The 17320-nt window shown below is 44.6% G+C and overlaps 1 protein-coding gene across 5 annotated transcripts in view; it reads left to right on the top strand.

The window, feature by feature from the left end:
• The window catches only part of RIN2 (Ras and Rab interactor 2), a 65585-nt gene extending 52107 nt beyond the window's left edge, over positions 1–13478 (top strand). For 3 of the 5 annotated variants that reach the window (XM_083856212.1, XM_083856210.1, XM_083856211.1), the window contains exons 9-12: positions 4066–4371; positions 7265–7396; positions 9471–9634; positions 12500–13478. In XM_083856212.1, coding sequence (XP_083712338.1) covers positions 4066–4371; positions 7265–7396; positions 9471–9634; positions 12500–12817 — 920 coding nt within the window. In that variant the 3' untranslated portion in view covers positions 12818–13478. The remainder of the gene's footprint in view (positions 1–4065; positions 4372–7264; positions 7397–9470; positions 9635–12499) is intronic. The other 2 variants (XM_083856213.1, XM_083856214.1) reach the window with 1 other exon arrangement.
• Positions 13479–17320: the final 3842 nt, after the last annotated feature.

The following is a 17320-nucleotide window of genomic DNA, read 5'->3' as shown; positions in this document are numbered from 1 at the left end:
GGGTCTTCAAGAGGTTAAGCAGCAGCCCATCCCAGATCCCCTCTTCTTTACTAATCCAGTTGTCCTAAAGAAACTAGAATGGCATGTCACTATATCTGCTTGAAAAACTAATGTCAGCTGGTTTTTCCACTGTGTTACTCTTTAAGTGCTTGTACATTTGTTCTGGTGTCCTGTCCTTCATTGTTGTATCTTTTAATGTTGAATTTAGTCAAACGTGTCCCTCAGTGCACCTCCTTTCACCACAGGAGTGGTGGGACAGGGTGAGTAGGAAGCAGTGGTAAAAGCACTGAGCAGAGGCAGGGGACCAGGTTTTTCTTCTGACCATTCCTTGGATCTCCTTTGTGACTTTTTCTCTGCTTCTTTTCTTTTCTGCTACTTCAGGAGAACATAAGTGCTTACCACACAGCTATAGCATGACTTTTAAGTAACCCAGATCTGCTTAAAGCAGAGCACACCTAGCACAGATAGATGTGTGATTCTTTGGTTTGCTTTTGTGTAGGTCACATGGCAGGAGGCTTACCTTTCATCCCTAGTTGTTAGGTCTCTGCCACCACTGCAATACATCAAACACCTCAGTGCCACCTCTGTTTTCAGGGTCGTGCTGATTGTCAAGGAATGTGGGTTGTGTGAGATCTTATTTTCAAGTCTTGCTCCTGTGGAGGAAATTGCCATGTCTGCACCCACCAACAGATGGATGCTTGGCCATCTCGCTGTGGTATTCCAAAGCAACTTTCTGCTTTCAGCTCCCAGGCAGTGTCACCTGTTCAGGACTGTGCCTTTTTGTTGTGGTTCTCAGGCTCACTCAGTCTCCCACTGACCCCTGATTTCCCTGATGAATGGTTTGGCCATGGTAAACAAGGCTTGAGTGTAAATCCAGGGACTGGAATCTGACAGTCATCTCAGTGGAGCAACAATAGGTTTGTAGGTAGCAGGGGAACGCAGAGCCTGGAAAAGGTGAGAGCGTGCCTGCAGTTTGAGGAAGTGCAGCTTGCAAGGAGGCTCTGTAAGGACACTGGCAATGACTAATATGTTGTCCTGTCTAGATGCAGACTTGTATGGTTGGCAGCAAAACAAAAATAGCATGTCAGCACAGGATACAGATGTGTTTCCACAAGTCACAATGAAACTAGCTGGCTGGACTTAACAATTCATTTATCAAAGCACTTCCAGTTCCCATTTTGAGGCTACAGGCTAATTATAAGCATTTCAGGAACGATACACAATGTTCAGCTCAAATTATATTCAGGTTTGTGGTTTGTTTTTTTTTTTTTTTTAATATCTGAACAGTGTCTGTTTTGGTTTTGGAGTGATTAGCATCCTGGGAGGATATTTGAAAACATACATCTAAAGTAAACAGAATTTTTGTTGCTGATTTTGATCTTTAAAATATACAGAAATGTTAAAGTAAATAATCAGTCCTCAATTCACAACTTAGATCCCGATTTGCCTGGGAAACCCTCATATACTTTTTTGTGTCCGTTAGAAGTCAAACAGTGGAAACTGCTGCTGGCTGAGAAATGGTTTGTGGGATCTTACCCAAAGACACCTTTATCTGAAAGTGGGCAGAAGCAGTAGTGCTGAAGAAAGGATCACTGGCCTCAAACATATTCATAGCTGCCGTGACACTGAATATGTTCTAAGATTCAGATCACAAGAAGTGCTGTCCCACCAGGCTTTAATAATAATATAAATTTTTTGTAAACTTTGTATTTATTAGGATACATATGGGTATCCTAATACCCATTACTGTTGACTATTAACAAAACAGTCCCTTATCAATCATATTGCTGTTAGCCTCACCAGCTTGTTAGATTTTGACACTTTTTCATTTTAGGGCAGAACTCAGTGGTTCTTAAGTGTGTGCCAAGAATTCATAAAGGAGAAGAAAAATTTGTGTGTTGTTTTGGGGTTTTTTTGTGTGTGGTTTGGTGGATTTTTGTTTATTATGTTTTTTTCTTTGTTTTGTTGTGCCTTTGAGCTTTGAGCACAGCCATGAGTTATGTGATTCCTTCTTCTGTGCTGCTTTAAAATTATTTCAAGTTTCCATGGAAGCTGTACAATGCGAATGAGTAAATTTCGAAGCAATTTCCAGGCACTGCTTTTGGAGACTGTGACAAATAACAAATTTGTAAATTTGAAAGGAACCTCTTTGCCATCTTGCACAGCTGTAAAAATCTGCATGGTTCATCTGTGGAAGTGGCACTACCTTTCAAAGGGTGGAGGGGAGAAGCCCTGAGCCTTCCACTTCTCACCTGCAGACAATGAGCCTGGCCCCAGCCAAGGACTGGGGCTCTGGGGAGAGGTTTTCTCTCTCAGCAGCATCCAGTTCCTGTGGGATCTGGGGAAGCACTGCTTCTGCCTCCTATTCCTATAGAAGATCAGTCACATACAGAAACATACTGACTTTTCCGAGGCTCCCGTGAACAAATGTGGTGACGACTCTTCTTTATTGAGATGAAGGATGGCTCGTGCTCAGTATTCATGTGCATAACTTCCAGTGGAAGCCTGTGGGAGTTCAGCTTTCATAGGGATAGAGCTCTCTCACTTTGCATGATGTTTAGCAGCACCAACCGCTTTAATAAACAAGACCAGGTGGTTGGAATGCAATGGTGTGAGAGGCCAGCAAGAACATGTCTCAGACTGATCATGCCTTTTCTGGTGCCTTTACTGACAAACACAGGAAAAATGCTACATATGAAGTCAAGGCACCATATGAGGAGGAGTGTGTGTATGAAGGATGTTTATGTAGGAAAGCAGGATGGAGACCCAAAAGGAAAAAGGGCTGGACACAAGGATAAGATGAATGAAATTAAAAAAGCAAGAAAACAGAATAATTCTTGTTTGGGGGGTGTGTGTGTGTGTGTGTGTGTGTGTGTGTGTAAATCCCAAGCCTTAGAAATAGTATGTAATTTTTTTAAAAAAAAAGAGAGGGAGAGTAGGGAGAAAAGAAAGAGGCTGTAGTCCAAAAAACCCACAGAAGTACAGGCAAAGAACCTGGGACAAGCATGAGGTTTAATGAAACTTTAATGAGTCACTGTTACTAACAAGAATGTCCACTGCTAATTTGTGTAAATGTGTGACCTGGCAGTGACACAGCCTCTCCTCTGTCTCCTCTCAGTCCTTTTGCTCCTCTGGTCCATCTGCATGCTCTAGGCTCTGGTCCTGCCCCACTCTCCTGTGGGGATGGCACAGGAACATTTTTGACCATGCTCCCCACCACGGTACAAATGATTGATGTAACCTCATAACTAAAGTAATCTATGTTGCCATAAGGATGCTGAGAAAGAAAATCAGCTTTTAAAGTACAGGTTTACAGAGAAAATGTTGAGCGAAGAGCTTTCTCTGTTGACACAGTCCATAGTTTGAAAATGAAGAATGAGGGTTAAAGAAAAACTAGAGTAGAACAAGAATTAAAAATAAGCCCTGATGTTAGCAGTTACTTTGCCATGTGCACTCTATTGCCGAAGAACTTCGAACCTGATGACAAAGCTGTATAAAAGCTTGTGTGATAAAATCTGAAGCTGGACAAACACAGTTTGGTGTTCATTTATAGTTTAAAGCCTGTAATCTGTCCAGCTTCATAAAGATCCTGACAAAGTCGAGCCAAGTTTTAGAAAATCTTTGTTGAGTTATAGTTTCCAATGGAAACTATGCAAAAAGGACAGGCTTTAATGCCAAAAGAGACAAAAATTATTATTTTGACTGGGTTTTACATTAAGTTTGGGAGTTGAAGTCTAAACTTACAGTAAAATAAACTTGCAGACTTCTGACCTACAAAAGAAAAACTTTATTAGACCCACAGTTATTTTTTTTTAAATATCTGTAGTCTGTCTGAGTGTGAGGTTTTTTATTTACCACATTGCCAGAAATGACAATGGAAAACAGATTCTGCTCTGCCTCTTATTTTCGTGTTAACAAACATCTGGAAACTCAGCTTGTGTAATAAATGGGCCTTAGAAAGTAGATTTTGCTCTACAGGGTCTCTTTAGGGTATGGTTGTGTTAATGCTGGCTCTGCTTTAGAGGGGAGGGGGAAGTCAGCTGGATTTGTGTTTTCCTGTTGCAGATGTTGTGCTGGAAAAGGCCATGCATAAGTGCATTCTGAAGCCGTTGAAGGGTCACATTGAAGCGATGTTGAAAGAGTTTCATACCACAGATGGTTCCTGGAAACAGCTGAAGGAAAACCTGCAGCTGGTGCGGCAGAGGAATCCTCAGGAGCTGGGCGTGTTTGTTCCAACACCAGACTTCGTGGATGTTGAAAAGATTAAAGTCAAGTTCATGACAATGCAGAAGATGTATTCACCTGAAAAGAAAGTAATGCTGCTGCTGAGAGTCTGCAAATTGATTTACACTGTTATGGAGAACAACTCAGGTATGGTGCTGCTGGTAGTTCAGGTTCGCTGATGTTTCATACCTGATTTGTCTTTTAGAGGAATCAGCCCATCTCATTCTGCAGACAGGTCTCCTGCTGAAGCTCATGTAGCCTCTCCTTGCCCTTTTGAGAGGAATTCTTCCTCTCTGCTTCTGACCTGCTGTCTCTGAACCATCTGGCCACAGATCTTAAAAGCTCAATCTGAAGCAGAGTTGTTGTCATGGGTGGAGTGGGAGTTTCAGACGAAGTTAATTAAAGAAGCCCTCCCATGGTGCAGGAATGACTCTTGTGCTTTCTAAACTTCTTCTCAGAGAGGAGCCTGGGTGCAGCTGGACTCAATCTTAGCCCTGACTTTCTCAATGGTTTAAGATTTAAGGAATTATAGGGGTGTAATCAAACCGTTGTACAACTTGGTCCTACAGGATTAAGGATGGCAAACCTTTTATAGTTATATAAAAATGAATTATTTATTATGATAAATGATTAAACAAAAAAGGTCTTAATCTGAATTATTTACTACACAGTGTAAAGTAAAAACTACTAGTGTAGTCTAGTATAGTATAATGCACTATATCAAAACAATTATAATAAAAAAATATATTAAAGCTAGCAAAAAGACCCAAAACAATTACTGAGTAGAGATTGATGTTTCTTACTGAGATTGACAACCAGGGGAGAAAATATCTTTTGCTTGGCCTCCAGGAGGGGCCGTGAGGGGCGTTCCCACCCAAGGGAGGAGTCTCCACACACACTCCAGGAGGGGATGTATTGGAAGATCCTGTCATTTGGAAGCGGGGCTGGACTTTTAGAATACAAAGTGAAGAAGTTGTTGACTGTCGGCCAGATGTCTCCATGTCAGCTGTGTCAGCCTCTGTGTTTTTAGATAAGGATACTTTACTCTATTTGCCACATCGCTATCCGCTGTCCGGATGTTTAACTTTAGGGTTGATGAGTCAGACTGAGTTTAGCATGATTCAACACCAAAAGCAAGGTGACACCACTGATAGCTTTGCAAAACAGGGCATTGTTTTACCTCATTCCTGGCCGAGCATCCTACAAATGTGAAGCAGTTGGAAAAGAGCAGCTTTCCTTGACTGTAGGCTTTTGAAGTTGCCTGGCAGAAAGGCTGTCCTGTGAGCCTTGAATTTAACACTGATTCTAAATGAGTATTTTTCTGCAAATTGTAATAGAGGTAACACCGTATATTTACCTTTTGTGATTCAAATCCATGTATGCAATATGACAACTATAATGGTTTTGTCTTAATGGGTAGAGAAAAGCAGCCTCTAATCCAGTATTTTTGGCTTGCTGTGCCACTGAATGTTCTCATTTGGACACTTTCTTTCATGCTTTTGGAACAGAAATGACATCTATTTCTGCACCGTAGCCAGAATCCAAAAGCCAAAAAGTGCCTTTGAAACCTAAATACTGAAATGGCACTACAGTCAATGGTCCAAAATGCTGTGCTGGATGGCATGAATTTATAGGTGTGACTTGACATTCTCTCCTGCACACTGCTATGACTGGTCATGAGCTAAGGTCTAGCAAAGCTGTGGTAGTGGGAGTTTTTTTTCCCCTAAGTGAGTATAAGCTGCTGCAGGTGCTTGGCAGCTTTCTTTCTAAGGAAGCACTGCATGTGCAGCTTGCTCCGGTGCAAGTCAAGACACCTACTTTCTTTGGAGATTCGAGATAATTGGTGAGAGCTTGTGGCTGTTAAAGACCCCCCAGGTACTTTTACAAGATTTAGGACTGAGCTCCTGCCCAGCTTATTTTAGCATTTCAAAATTCTACATTTTAAAAGTAGATACAGGAATCTTGGCCTGAAGTTCTGTAAACTCCTCTTTCTGTACTGTGATGTCATTGCTTTGAGTAAGGTATTTCCAACATGCAGAAGGAAAATACTGAGAGGCTGCTGGTGGTGAAGTGCTGCACTGGGAGACTTGGGCTGAGATATGGCAAGTGCTCAATGGGCTGTCATGTAAAGTTTGTTGTTAAACATGGCATTGAGCCAGCAGCTATCTGAATATCTATACGCCCAGCCTGGTAGGTATGGCAGCTGGGGCGTGTGTCTCAGCTGATGTCACTTGAGTTTCACCAGAGCTGTAAGCTGGCTCCTGCTCTGTGTGATTCTGAGTGACCATTGCATCCATTCTGCAGGGAACACCGTTTTGCCAGACCCAGAAATCTGGCCTCATGGGGATTTCTGAACAGAATGTCAAAATGCAGGGAAAGTGCCAGGAGCACAGACAGGCCTAGGTACAGCACAGTGTTTGTGGATCACTGTCACTCCAGGCCCTTACAGTCTCTCCCCATCTTTCTTGTAGGCTCCCATCAGGTACAGGAGGCCTTGCTCACTGGTGTTTTTGACAATTATCTGTCAAGAAAATTAGTTGAGTTTTCTTGTCAAATCGAATAGGCTTTTATATCCAGGTTTCTCTGCTGTGGCATTCATACTCAGAGACTGGTATTTGTGTCTGGATGCTTCCAGAGAGTGGATGCAATCCCCAGACGTATAAAGAAAATGCCTGTACATCACCTCTTAGGCAATGGTAGCAATACAGATGAAGGTCAAGCCAGACTGGCATGGCAGCCTTTTCACCAGTTCACCAGTTGAGCTGATGCCAGGGTGAGTCCAATCTCTAAATTTCCCTTGAATGCTTCAAGGTGTCTGTCATAAAATTTGTGCTTGTTTGAAGGGCAGGACTGAGCTGGTCTCCTGTGCAGTGAGTGTCAGTGAATGTTCTGTTTGCTGCACATTGGTGACTTCAGGGGGTTCTGGAGTAATCCAGACATGCTGGGTAGAGAAGGCACCAAAGAGTGCTTTCCTTTCAAACATGGGAACTGGTAAAAAAACATGGTTTGTCTCTCATTGCTTGTGTTCCCTTCAACCCAGGGAGGCTGTATGGAGCTGATGACTTCTTGCCTGTGTTGACATATGTGCTGGCCCAGTGTGATATGCTGGAGCTGGATACTGAAATTGAATACATGATGGAGTTGCTGGATCCATCCTTGCTACATGGAGAAGGTAATTATTTATTTTTACTAGAACTGCGTGAAGGAATAGTGAGGGGGTGTTCTTCCGTGTAGCACTGTTGCTGTTCCCCTTGTTTGAGTAAGAGTCCTCTGAAGGGGAGACCTAATGACAGTGATGTTGATAGTGTAACAGGAGAATGTCATCCTCATTCCCTCTGCTGGGTAGCTTGCAGAGCACAAGCCCCAGCGGCCTGAAAATCTGCTACTGTGTGTTGCTTTGTGAGCAAATTCGTTGTTTCCAACCCATTTTGACTCAGCAGGCAAACACATGCACTGTGCAGGCCCCAAAGGGCCTTAATCTTTTGTGCCTGAAAATTACCTGAGAGGATTTATGGGGCAGCAGCACTCATTGAATTGTGAGGCATATAATGAGACTTGGGTAAGGTGCTTACTGAAAACTTCTGGGGGGCTTCTTTGCACCTTTGAGGAAATGCTTTTGAGAATATTGCCCCCTTGTAGTGATTTTTGCTTCTTCTCAATATTTGGTTCTCACAAAGTATTTTTATGAGCCCAAGCAATATGTTTGCTGAGGCATTTCTTGAATGAGGGCTAAAGTCTGCTAGAGGCAAGGAAATCTGCCTCCTTGCTGTTTCCACTGTAGTATTTTTAACAAAGAAGTTTTCTACAAGGCCCTGGTAGGCTCCAGAATCTGAAAGGTTTATGAGAAAGTTTGAGGGTTATTGCAACCAAGCTTAGCTGTGTGTTTATGTATGTGTGTGTGTTTCCTACTCTTGCTATATCCTGGCTTTCTGAAATTGCCATATCCTCTTGCATGCCAGTATGCCTGGGAGAATTCATGCCACAATTCTTCCAATCTGGCACTAGTCTGTTCTTGCTTGGTGTACAGAGCATCCTTGAGTGCGTTGTTAGGAATCTTAACATGAAAAATACATGAGATGTGAAGTTGGAGGTCATCAACATGCTTGAAAAGCAGAAAGGCTTACTGGACTATTAAGTCTTGTTGTTCTGAATGCATCAAAGAAAGTCTGTCTATTGGCTGGGCCTGTCATTTGCACTAGCTCAGCTAGTGCCAATGCAGAAAAAAATTGTGTAGTGCTTTGAGGTTGTGCATTTTGACTGTAATGTATTGTGCAATTTGTCTACTAGGTTTTGCATGAATTCTATGTGTTCATCTTCTTGCAAAGCTAAAGGCTGAGAGGGGATGCTGTCAGTAATACAGAAAATACTACTGTGGGCATAGAATGCATCTCTGAATGCCTCTGAATAGACTGTGCAGCCTCTTTGCTGAACACTCCCACCCAAATAGTTGACTCAAAAAAGACAGACAGCATGTCTTTTGTTTTTGCTGGTTGCTGAGAATTGTTACCTCCTGTTGATACTCTTTTACTTTGTGATCTGCAGCTTCTTTTGTACATTGACAACTCTGTTGTGGCTTTAATTTGTTCTCTACTCATGTAATAAAGGGAGAGTGTGCAGGACTATACACACCATCTCCTGAACTAGTTGGACATTCTGGGGAATGCTGTGAAGGTGATAGATCAGTAGCTGTTCTAAAAACAAAAGCAACTCTTCGGGATGATTCCAGAGTACGAGTTTCACACTCGGTTGTTGTTTTATTGCCAGTGAGGGTGATTGCTTTTAAGTTGATGAACAGTGTTAAATTGTTTTTTACTTTGTTTCAGCAGCCACGTTTATTTCATCCACCTCTGAAGCTTGGGAAGAAACCAAAACACTGTTAGACAATTGTTTAGAATAAAGCTGGTGTTCCAAGAGTGGAGGAGTAAACACTCGAGAGTAAAAGAGTGACAGGAGTCATTTAAGGGCATGGCTTTCCTCAGCAGGAGTGGGCCCAGCCATGTGCACTGCTGTGTGATATGAAGCACATGCAACCCTTTTGTGTCTCTGAGAACACACTCTCCACTGTTGTGCAGGCCAGGGAGGGTTTTCCTTTTGTGTGTAGATATTCTGGCAACTTTAATATCTATGTGTATTGCTGGGTGCCTCTCCATGTGTATTTATGTATCTCAGAGAAAACTGCCTGTACTTGTGACTTGTAACTGACTTGTGACCACTCTGAGGAGTTCTTCCCTTGCTGTCCTTCACAGGAGGCTATTACTTGACAAGTGCTTATGGAGCACTTTCACTGATCAAGAACTTCCAGGAAGAACAAGCTGCCCAGCTGCTCAGTTCAGAGGCCAGAGATACTCTCCGGCAGTGGCACAAGAGGAGGACAACCAACAGGACAATACCTTCAGTTGATGATTTTCAGGTAGAGCTGAAATAGAAAATGGGATGTTTGTGTTGGAAATTCCCACTTGAGAGGTATGATTCATAGCAAATTCCCTTGGGGCCACAAGTGGAGTGAAACAGTGCTGAGATTATGGCTGGCAAATTTGAACTCTTCGCACTTTTTATAAGTTTCATTATGATGGTCTAAAGAAAACACTAAATAATAGAGCTTTCTCACCTTCCCTTTTAAGTCATGTAAAGCAAGGACAAACTGCATTGTATCTTAAATTCAGCTTTTTTGCACGGTTTATTGTTCAAAAGATCAAATCCAGAATTTCCAGGTGTATTAATCAGCCCAGCCAGTGATGACATAAAGCAGGTAGCAAAGAGGAGAGGTGGGAGAAATGTTCCCCAACAGTTCTGAAGTTTAAGCAGGCAGGAGAGTTTTGTAATATGGATGTCCTCATGTTTGTTTGTGTTTTGGGTTTGTTTTTTTTTTGTCCCCTGTATTTTGTAGTACTCTTCCAGATTAGGGAAGTACCTTCAACTGGAGAATAACAAAGCAGTGGTTATCACTTCATCTTCTGAAAGCAGGCCTGCATCTCTTTCACCTGCTTTGGACTGACTGTTAAGGTGCAGCAGCTTGTGCACTGAAAGAGGGAGGGTGTTGGAAGTGGGAAGAGAGGATTTACTCCTTGGAGTTCAGCTGTCTGCAGTTAGGAAGAGGAGAAGCAAATACGAGCAATTCCAGTGCCCAAAGCCCGTCCATCTCCCTGGGATCCATGTTCTGTTCTGCTGACCTGTACCTAGGTGCAAGATTCCAGCAGCTGGAGTCTTTGTTCTTTCTGGAAAAACTCTGCACTTTCCATAGTAGCATCCAGCACCTTGTATTTCTCCTGGGTGAGGAAATGACAGAAGATTCTTTCTGCAGGATCTTGTAGGAAGTTCCATTTTCTCTTTCTCTGCAAATGAACTCAGTCCAAGCTCAATGTTCACTTGGATGCAGGAAGACGCAGGGGGCAGAGAAGAGCTGTCACTGTGTGTCAGGTGCTTCTCCTGCTGTTGTCTCTTTCAAAAGAGAGCCTCCAATGAGTGGATCCCAGCACCCTCAGGATGTGCTTTGCACAAATGCAAACGTTTTGCTGTCTGCTCAGAACGGTGGTTTTCTCTCTTCTCTCTCTGAGTCTCGCAGTCCTGAAATGGAGCACCTTCCCTTCAACCAGCATGGAACACACCTGCAGTTCCAGTCATCTTTCTCCCAGGGAATCAGGGTGTGGTCATGGAATTTCTGTGTTGCAGTCTCACAGCCTTGCTGGCTCTTAAGTCCTTGAGGCTGTCTTTCCACCTTCTCCAAATGGATGGAAAAGCAAAAATCCCAGTACTTCGATGATGATGAAATACAGCTTTCTGATACTATGGAAATATTTTTGATACTTATGCTATGATTTATGGGCATCTGTAAAAAAACTAGTCTTTCCTTTGAGCAATCCTGTCCATCTAAAAGCTCCTGCATTTTAAAGCAGGTCTTGTGTGTGGTAGCTGCATTAAAAATTAAATCTAGTGTGTTCTGTCCTGTCTAGGGCTGGGTTTTTCTACAAGTTCTTCAAACCAGGTAAAAAAAATGGCTTCAGTCAGGTTCAGTCCTGATTTTTAAAATCTGTTGCAGAACCTGTGTTTCAGTCTGCATGGTATAAAGAAATACCTAATTACACGAGAGTGCTCTTTGGAACTTGAGTCATTGGAACGTTCTTCTCAGTCCTGGCTTTTAACAGCTTGTTTCTGTGAAGTGTAAACATATCCAACCTATGAACCATGAGTGCCAGCTAAGTCAATAAACAATTCTTTCTCACTGTAATTTTTTCCACCTCCTTCAATCTTACTGCATTTTAGTCTTTAATTCCAGCTACTTTTATTTTAAAACTGTCTCTGGTTTAAAGACAATTTTAGGAGAAGACTCTCTGGCATTAACATTTCCTCTAAAGAAAACTAGTTTTAGCACTCCCTTGCCACCAATATGAAAGGAATTTCTTGGATGAAAGTGAAAAAAACTGTTTATTTAACAAACAAAGTGCCCGCAGGGCATGGGAAAAAATGAATAACTGTTAGGTATTGAAGCTCCCCACTGCAGAGGAAGCTGGTGGATTTAGAGTTCTCTCTTTAGCTGGCCCTGCTTCCCCCAACGTCCAGAGCTGGGATCTGGTGTTTGGCTCCCACCACTGGTCTGGTTCTTGGACCAAAGTTGACCCAAGCAGTTCCAGAGGAAGCCACAGAAGTCATCAGAGGATTGCTGTTGCAGTCCTCGGAAAACTTCTTGCCTCAGCTAACAAAAACTAAGGTAGCCAAAAGTAGAAATGTAACTCCGTCTGCACCACAAAGCCGAGCACAGGGGGGAGCGAGTGCCTGAACACAATGGCAGAGTTTCCCTGGCTCCCACCCCTCCCCTGGACCCAGCTTAGAGCTCCAGGACCCATTTCTGGGCATAATGTAGACAATAGGAGAATACAATATTATCATAAAATCACCCCAAGACAAAAACAAACAGGAAACTGCATTTCCCTATGGGGCCTATTTAGAATGTATCTGTGTTAGCAGAGTTGTGGGCATGCATCAATTTCTGCAGGAGAAAAGATCCAGCTTTTGCCTCAAGATCGTGTTCATTTACTGGTATGGTGAAGAGTAAATTTTCTTTCTGATTCCCTGTAATAAAAGTTAAATGCTGTCCTGTGAAGCTGGATTTTAGGCTAGGCTTAGACCAGGTTACAGCTCACGGGATGGCCATAATGTCTTGGAATCACCAGGGTGTGGTTAAGAGCTGGAGCAGTGAGAGAGGCTTGCTTTTTGTTGCTGACTTTTCAGTTTTCAGAGGATTTTTCGAGTTCCTGATGTCTGCTTTCTTGTTCCACAGAACTACCTTCGTGTTGCATTTCAGGAAGTTACCAGCGGCTGTACGGGAAAGACTTTGCTAGTAAGGCCATATATCACTACCGAAGACGTGTGTCAGCTTTGTGCTGAGAAGTTTAAAGTGGCAAATCCAGAAGAATACAGGCTGTTTCTTTTTGTTGATGACACCTGGCAACAACTGACAGAGGATACCTACCCTCAGAAAATCAAGGCAGAGTTGCACAGCCGTCCACAGCCCCAGGTCTTTCACTTTGTCTACAAGCGCATTAACAGTGACCTGTATGGGGCCATCCTTCAGAACAGCAATGACTTGGCCCCTTAAAACCAGGAACTTACCATTTTTATGTCTCTTCCGTGGTAATTGTTACAAACAACTTCGTTGGCTGCCTTCCTTAGGAGCTTAAACCTGAAGTGCCTGGTAAAACACATGCTGACATTTCTGACACTGCATACATGACCCTGGCGCACTGTGCACGTGGCCAATTATGCAGGATATTCCACCAGCATATCTGAGGAGGTAGCCCACAAAGCTGTGTTTCTTGTACCACGAGCTCTTTTGCAGCATATTCTACCGTGGCCCTTCACAGGTCTTGGTCGTAGTGTGCAAAACGTGATTTTCTTCCACTCCTTGTTTCCACAGCTGTTATTTGCATTTGAATCCACGTGCATGCGAGATGGGTGTGGATCTGTGAACTGGCCGGGATGAGCTCAGTTCCTCCAGCAGGAGTTTGACAAGACTGTCCGATGCAGGGCATCAGTTCACTCAGCATTACCTGGATGGTTGCATCCTTGCCTATTTTTTTTGATTACAGAAAATCATCGTGTTATATATATATATGTATAAATATAAAAAATAGATATTTTATAGCAGTTGCAGGTAAACTGTCAAGGTTGGGTTTTGAAATATTTTTTTAACTATGAAATATTCTATAATTATGCATGTGATTTTTAACATTTAATACACAAATAAATCTCTTGCTGGTTTTAGAGTCTTGCATTGAAAGTCTGTCTGGTTTCTCTTCCTTCCCCGTTCCAAGAGTGTTCTTCTATACCCTCAAGGCAGTTTTGCTGTCTGTATCCCTCTGTCTTTACTGTGTGTTTGGCACACTTTCTTTTCCTCCATCCTTCTCCATGCCTCACTCATGTTCCTCTTTTATTCTTGGTGACTCTGTGGTGCTTCCTTGTGCCATTGTTTCTCACTGGGTCTTTGTGTGCCGTTCACTGTTCCTGTTCTTTCTGAATCCCTCTCTATCATGCTGCACATGCCAGGTTTGGGTTTTTTTTCAATTTCATCCTGCACCCTGTTCTTCCTTTTCTTCCTGTGTCCTCTCTGCTGCCACTCCCTCTTTCTTGCCTCTTGCCTGTGACAGCGAGGCTGGGGAGGAACTAAACCCCTCTGGGGACTGCCCCACTTTCTTGTTGCTGCATAGTCCGTTTTTGGGAGGACTTAGAGGTGGAAAGGGCGCTGCTGTCCAGGGCACTTTAACTCCTTCTGTGCTGCCTTTAGGGGTGAGGAAAAAAGACTCAGGGGCTCTGATGTAATTTGAGGCATCCTAACATCCCTAGGAGAGAGCCAGGCTGCAGTGGAGAAGCAGGTGAGTGGGGAATGAGGGGTGGGGGGTGGGGGGGTCATGCAGGGTGCCCTTCCCCAGAGGGACCCCAAAAATTCACAGGGAGGGGCGGGTGTGGAATACTAAAACCTGGCAAGTTTTTCATTTTTATAGGTATTGGCATGGAACAGTACTTTAAATAATTTTGAAATAAGCCCTCTGTACTCTATTGTATACAAGAAAGGAGGAAGCCCTGACTAGAAATGGGTAGTAGTTTTGAAAATCACGGCATAACATTTTTCTCTAGGAATGAACCAATTAAGTGCCCTGAAACCATAAGAACAGATGGTTCTTATCAGAACAGAACAATGCTGGGGGAGAAGGAAATAGAAAAGGTTCTCTGGCAACTTCTGTCTCTGTTCCCTGCCTGTACCCCAAGTGCACCGCAGCCCTGGGCCGAGCTCGGCGGCAGTACTGCCGCCTTGTGGACAGAGAGCGGTACTGCCGCTGTCTCTCTCCACTGCCCCCTCGCTGCTGGGTGACGGGACAGCGGCAGCGGCTCCGCAGCTGCTGAGCATGGAGGTGAGGGGCGGGAGAGAGCGGCAAGCGGGCCCGTGTCTGTAAATAGAGGGGTGAAAGAGAATTAGGAGTGCAAAGGGCCATAGCGCTGTGAGGAGTGGCTGCCGTGCGGGGCGGTGACCAAGAAGGATGATGGCAGAGAGGGCCGGCCGGTGGGTGGCGGAGGCGCCGTCGCAGCACGCCGGGGAACAGAGCTGCCCCTCCGGTTGCCCCTCTCAAGATGGCGGAAGCGACATGCCAGGACCGTGCAGGAGCCGGGTCTGCTCTGGCCACACTCAAGATGGCAGCCGCAGCAGGCCCTCGGCAGAGGCATCAGCATCGCCGCCTGCCGCCGCTTACGTGGCTGCACCTGACTCCAGCGCCACTGACCGCGCTGCCCATGTCCTCACGCTGGGAAAGGTGGCGGCGGGAAGTCGCGCCGAATCAGGCAGTTAACTGGACAGCCGCCTTTGTGAGTAGCACGGGGGGCCCTAAGGGCGTGACAACAAAGATGGCGTCTCTACCAGAAGTGACTTCTGCCAGCACCCAAGATGGCGACAGACGGGGCGGAAGTGTCGTGATGTCACAGTCAAGAGGCTGGCCTGGCCTGTTGCTGGTTTGACCTTCGAAAGATGGTGGTAGCGCGTGCATGCGCCTTGGGTAGGGCCAAAACAGGACGAGAAAAAAGGGCCCTGCACCGTCCAGTCACCATTTCCCTCTGGTCTGGGAAAATGGGGGAAAATACAAAATCATCAGGGAAGAACAGTCGGCGGAGCTGCCTGAGCTGTCCCGCTGCCCACAGGGCGGCAGCTGCCCGCGGCCGGCAGCACCCAGCAGGAGGAGGTAGCTGCTCTCTGCAAGGACGTGAGAGGTGCAGGGGACAGTTTGCCAGGCAGGGTTTACCAGAGCACAAGCTCTGCGTGCAGCATTGGTTCTCTCGGCAAAAGAGAGCTGGCAATTGCTGACAGCTCTGCCTCTGCAGGACAGCGTCACCACAAACTGCATCAGCTCACGTCAAACGCCGTGGGAATGGCGTCATCCAGGGATTCCCAGGGTTCCCGTGACTCCAGCAAGCTTTTGACAGCTCGGTTACCCAGGCATTTATCCAATGCTTGTAGTGTCTGCATCCTCCCTCTCCCTGTGTTGGCTTGGGCTGTCCCCTTTCCAAATACTCCATGCCACTTGTGCAGAGAAACACACACCACTGATCAGAAAAAGGTAAAATTGAGGCAAGATAGACACTTGTCCCTCAGACTCACAGAGATGTTGCTGTCTCATGCACTCTGTCAGGATCCTGTAACACACATTGCCAGGAAAACCCCTAAATCACAGACTCAATTAGGTTGGAAAAGACCTCTGAGATCTTTGAGTCCAGCCTTTGGCCAAACACCACCATATCAAATAGACCATGGCACTTTCCTTAAACACCTCCAGAGACAGTGACTCCAGCACCCCCATTCCAATGTCTAATGGCCTGTTCTGTGATGGAAATTCCTCTTAATGTTCAACCTGAACCTCCCCTGGTGCAGCTTAAGACTATGTCTTCTTGTCCTGTTCCCTGGGAGAAGGGAATAACCACCACCTGGCTACAACCTCTTGTCAGGGAGTTGTAGAGTGATAAGGTCGCTCCTGAGCCCCATCTGCTCCAGGCTGAACACACCCAGCTCCCTCAGCTGTTCCTCAAAACCACTGAGGAGGCAGGAATTCCTGCAGCTTCCAAAGTGACCTTTGTAACACCAAAAAGAACAAAAGAAGATGGAATAAATCCCAGTATAAAAACCAAAACCACCAAATAATTATGGATAGCAAGAAACATCACTGAGCACAAAGTTGCTCAAAGTGTAAAGTCACCTTCTTCAAAACCAAGACTAAGTGACAGAAAACACTAAGATGGTAACACCTCCTGGAAAAAGGCATCCCTGAAGGGCTAAAAAGGAACATCAAAACTCCATGAAAACTCTACCTGCTCATCTGCTGATTCGAGAAGAAAAAAACATGGAAGGTAACATATGTAAAGCAATCACAGGAAGCAGGCTGAGGCAAAGCAATAGGATCTGGGCACACAGCATCTGAAAAAGCCAGGGGTGACACACTGCTCCAGGATGGCTCTGTAAAGTGCTCCAATAGATGCCAGGCACTGCAGAAATCAAGAAAAAAGCCACAGGGTGAAATGCCCCCAAGAAAGGTGAAAGCTTCTGAAAAAGCCAAATGGGAAAACACTCCAAAAAACACCAAAAAGGTGTGAAGAATCTCTCCAGGGCCATGTGGTGACACTCTCCAAAAAATACCAGGTGAGGAGGAAAACAGGAGGGTCAGTAAGCAATATGCAGTCGAGCACTCCTCTGTGAGGCTGTGATTAGCAACTCCAGTTTAGGTGGAAGCATGATGAAGGAATCCAAGGTAATTCAATATAAGATTCCAAAAAGAGCTGGGCCTCATGGCAAAGGGATCCAGTCATCTGTCCCAAAATACAGTAAAACCTTTTCCCTTGCTTTCCAGGAAGCTCAGGGGAGTGATGAACACACTGAAGGCAAGATCTTCTAATGTCTTCAGAAATCAGAGACACAGTTGCAAAGCTTTTCCCACTGTATGTTACAAGTTTAATTGTGCAAAAATACAGTCATCAAGACTTTGCTGGGAATTGGACACAGTTCCAGTGATAGACACAGAAAGAGGTACTGTTGTAATTAGAGCAAATAACACTATAGTTATTGTTG

Source organism: Zosterops lateralis (assembly GCF_965231275.1).
Source record: "Zosterops lateralis genome assembly, chromosome: 3".
Classification (NCBI taxonomy): Eukaryota; Metazoa; Chordata; class Aves; order Passeriformes; family Zosteropidae; genus Zosterops; species Zosterops lateralis.
This window is presented reverse-complemented; position numbering and strand designations above follow the sequence as displayed.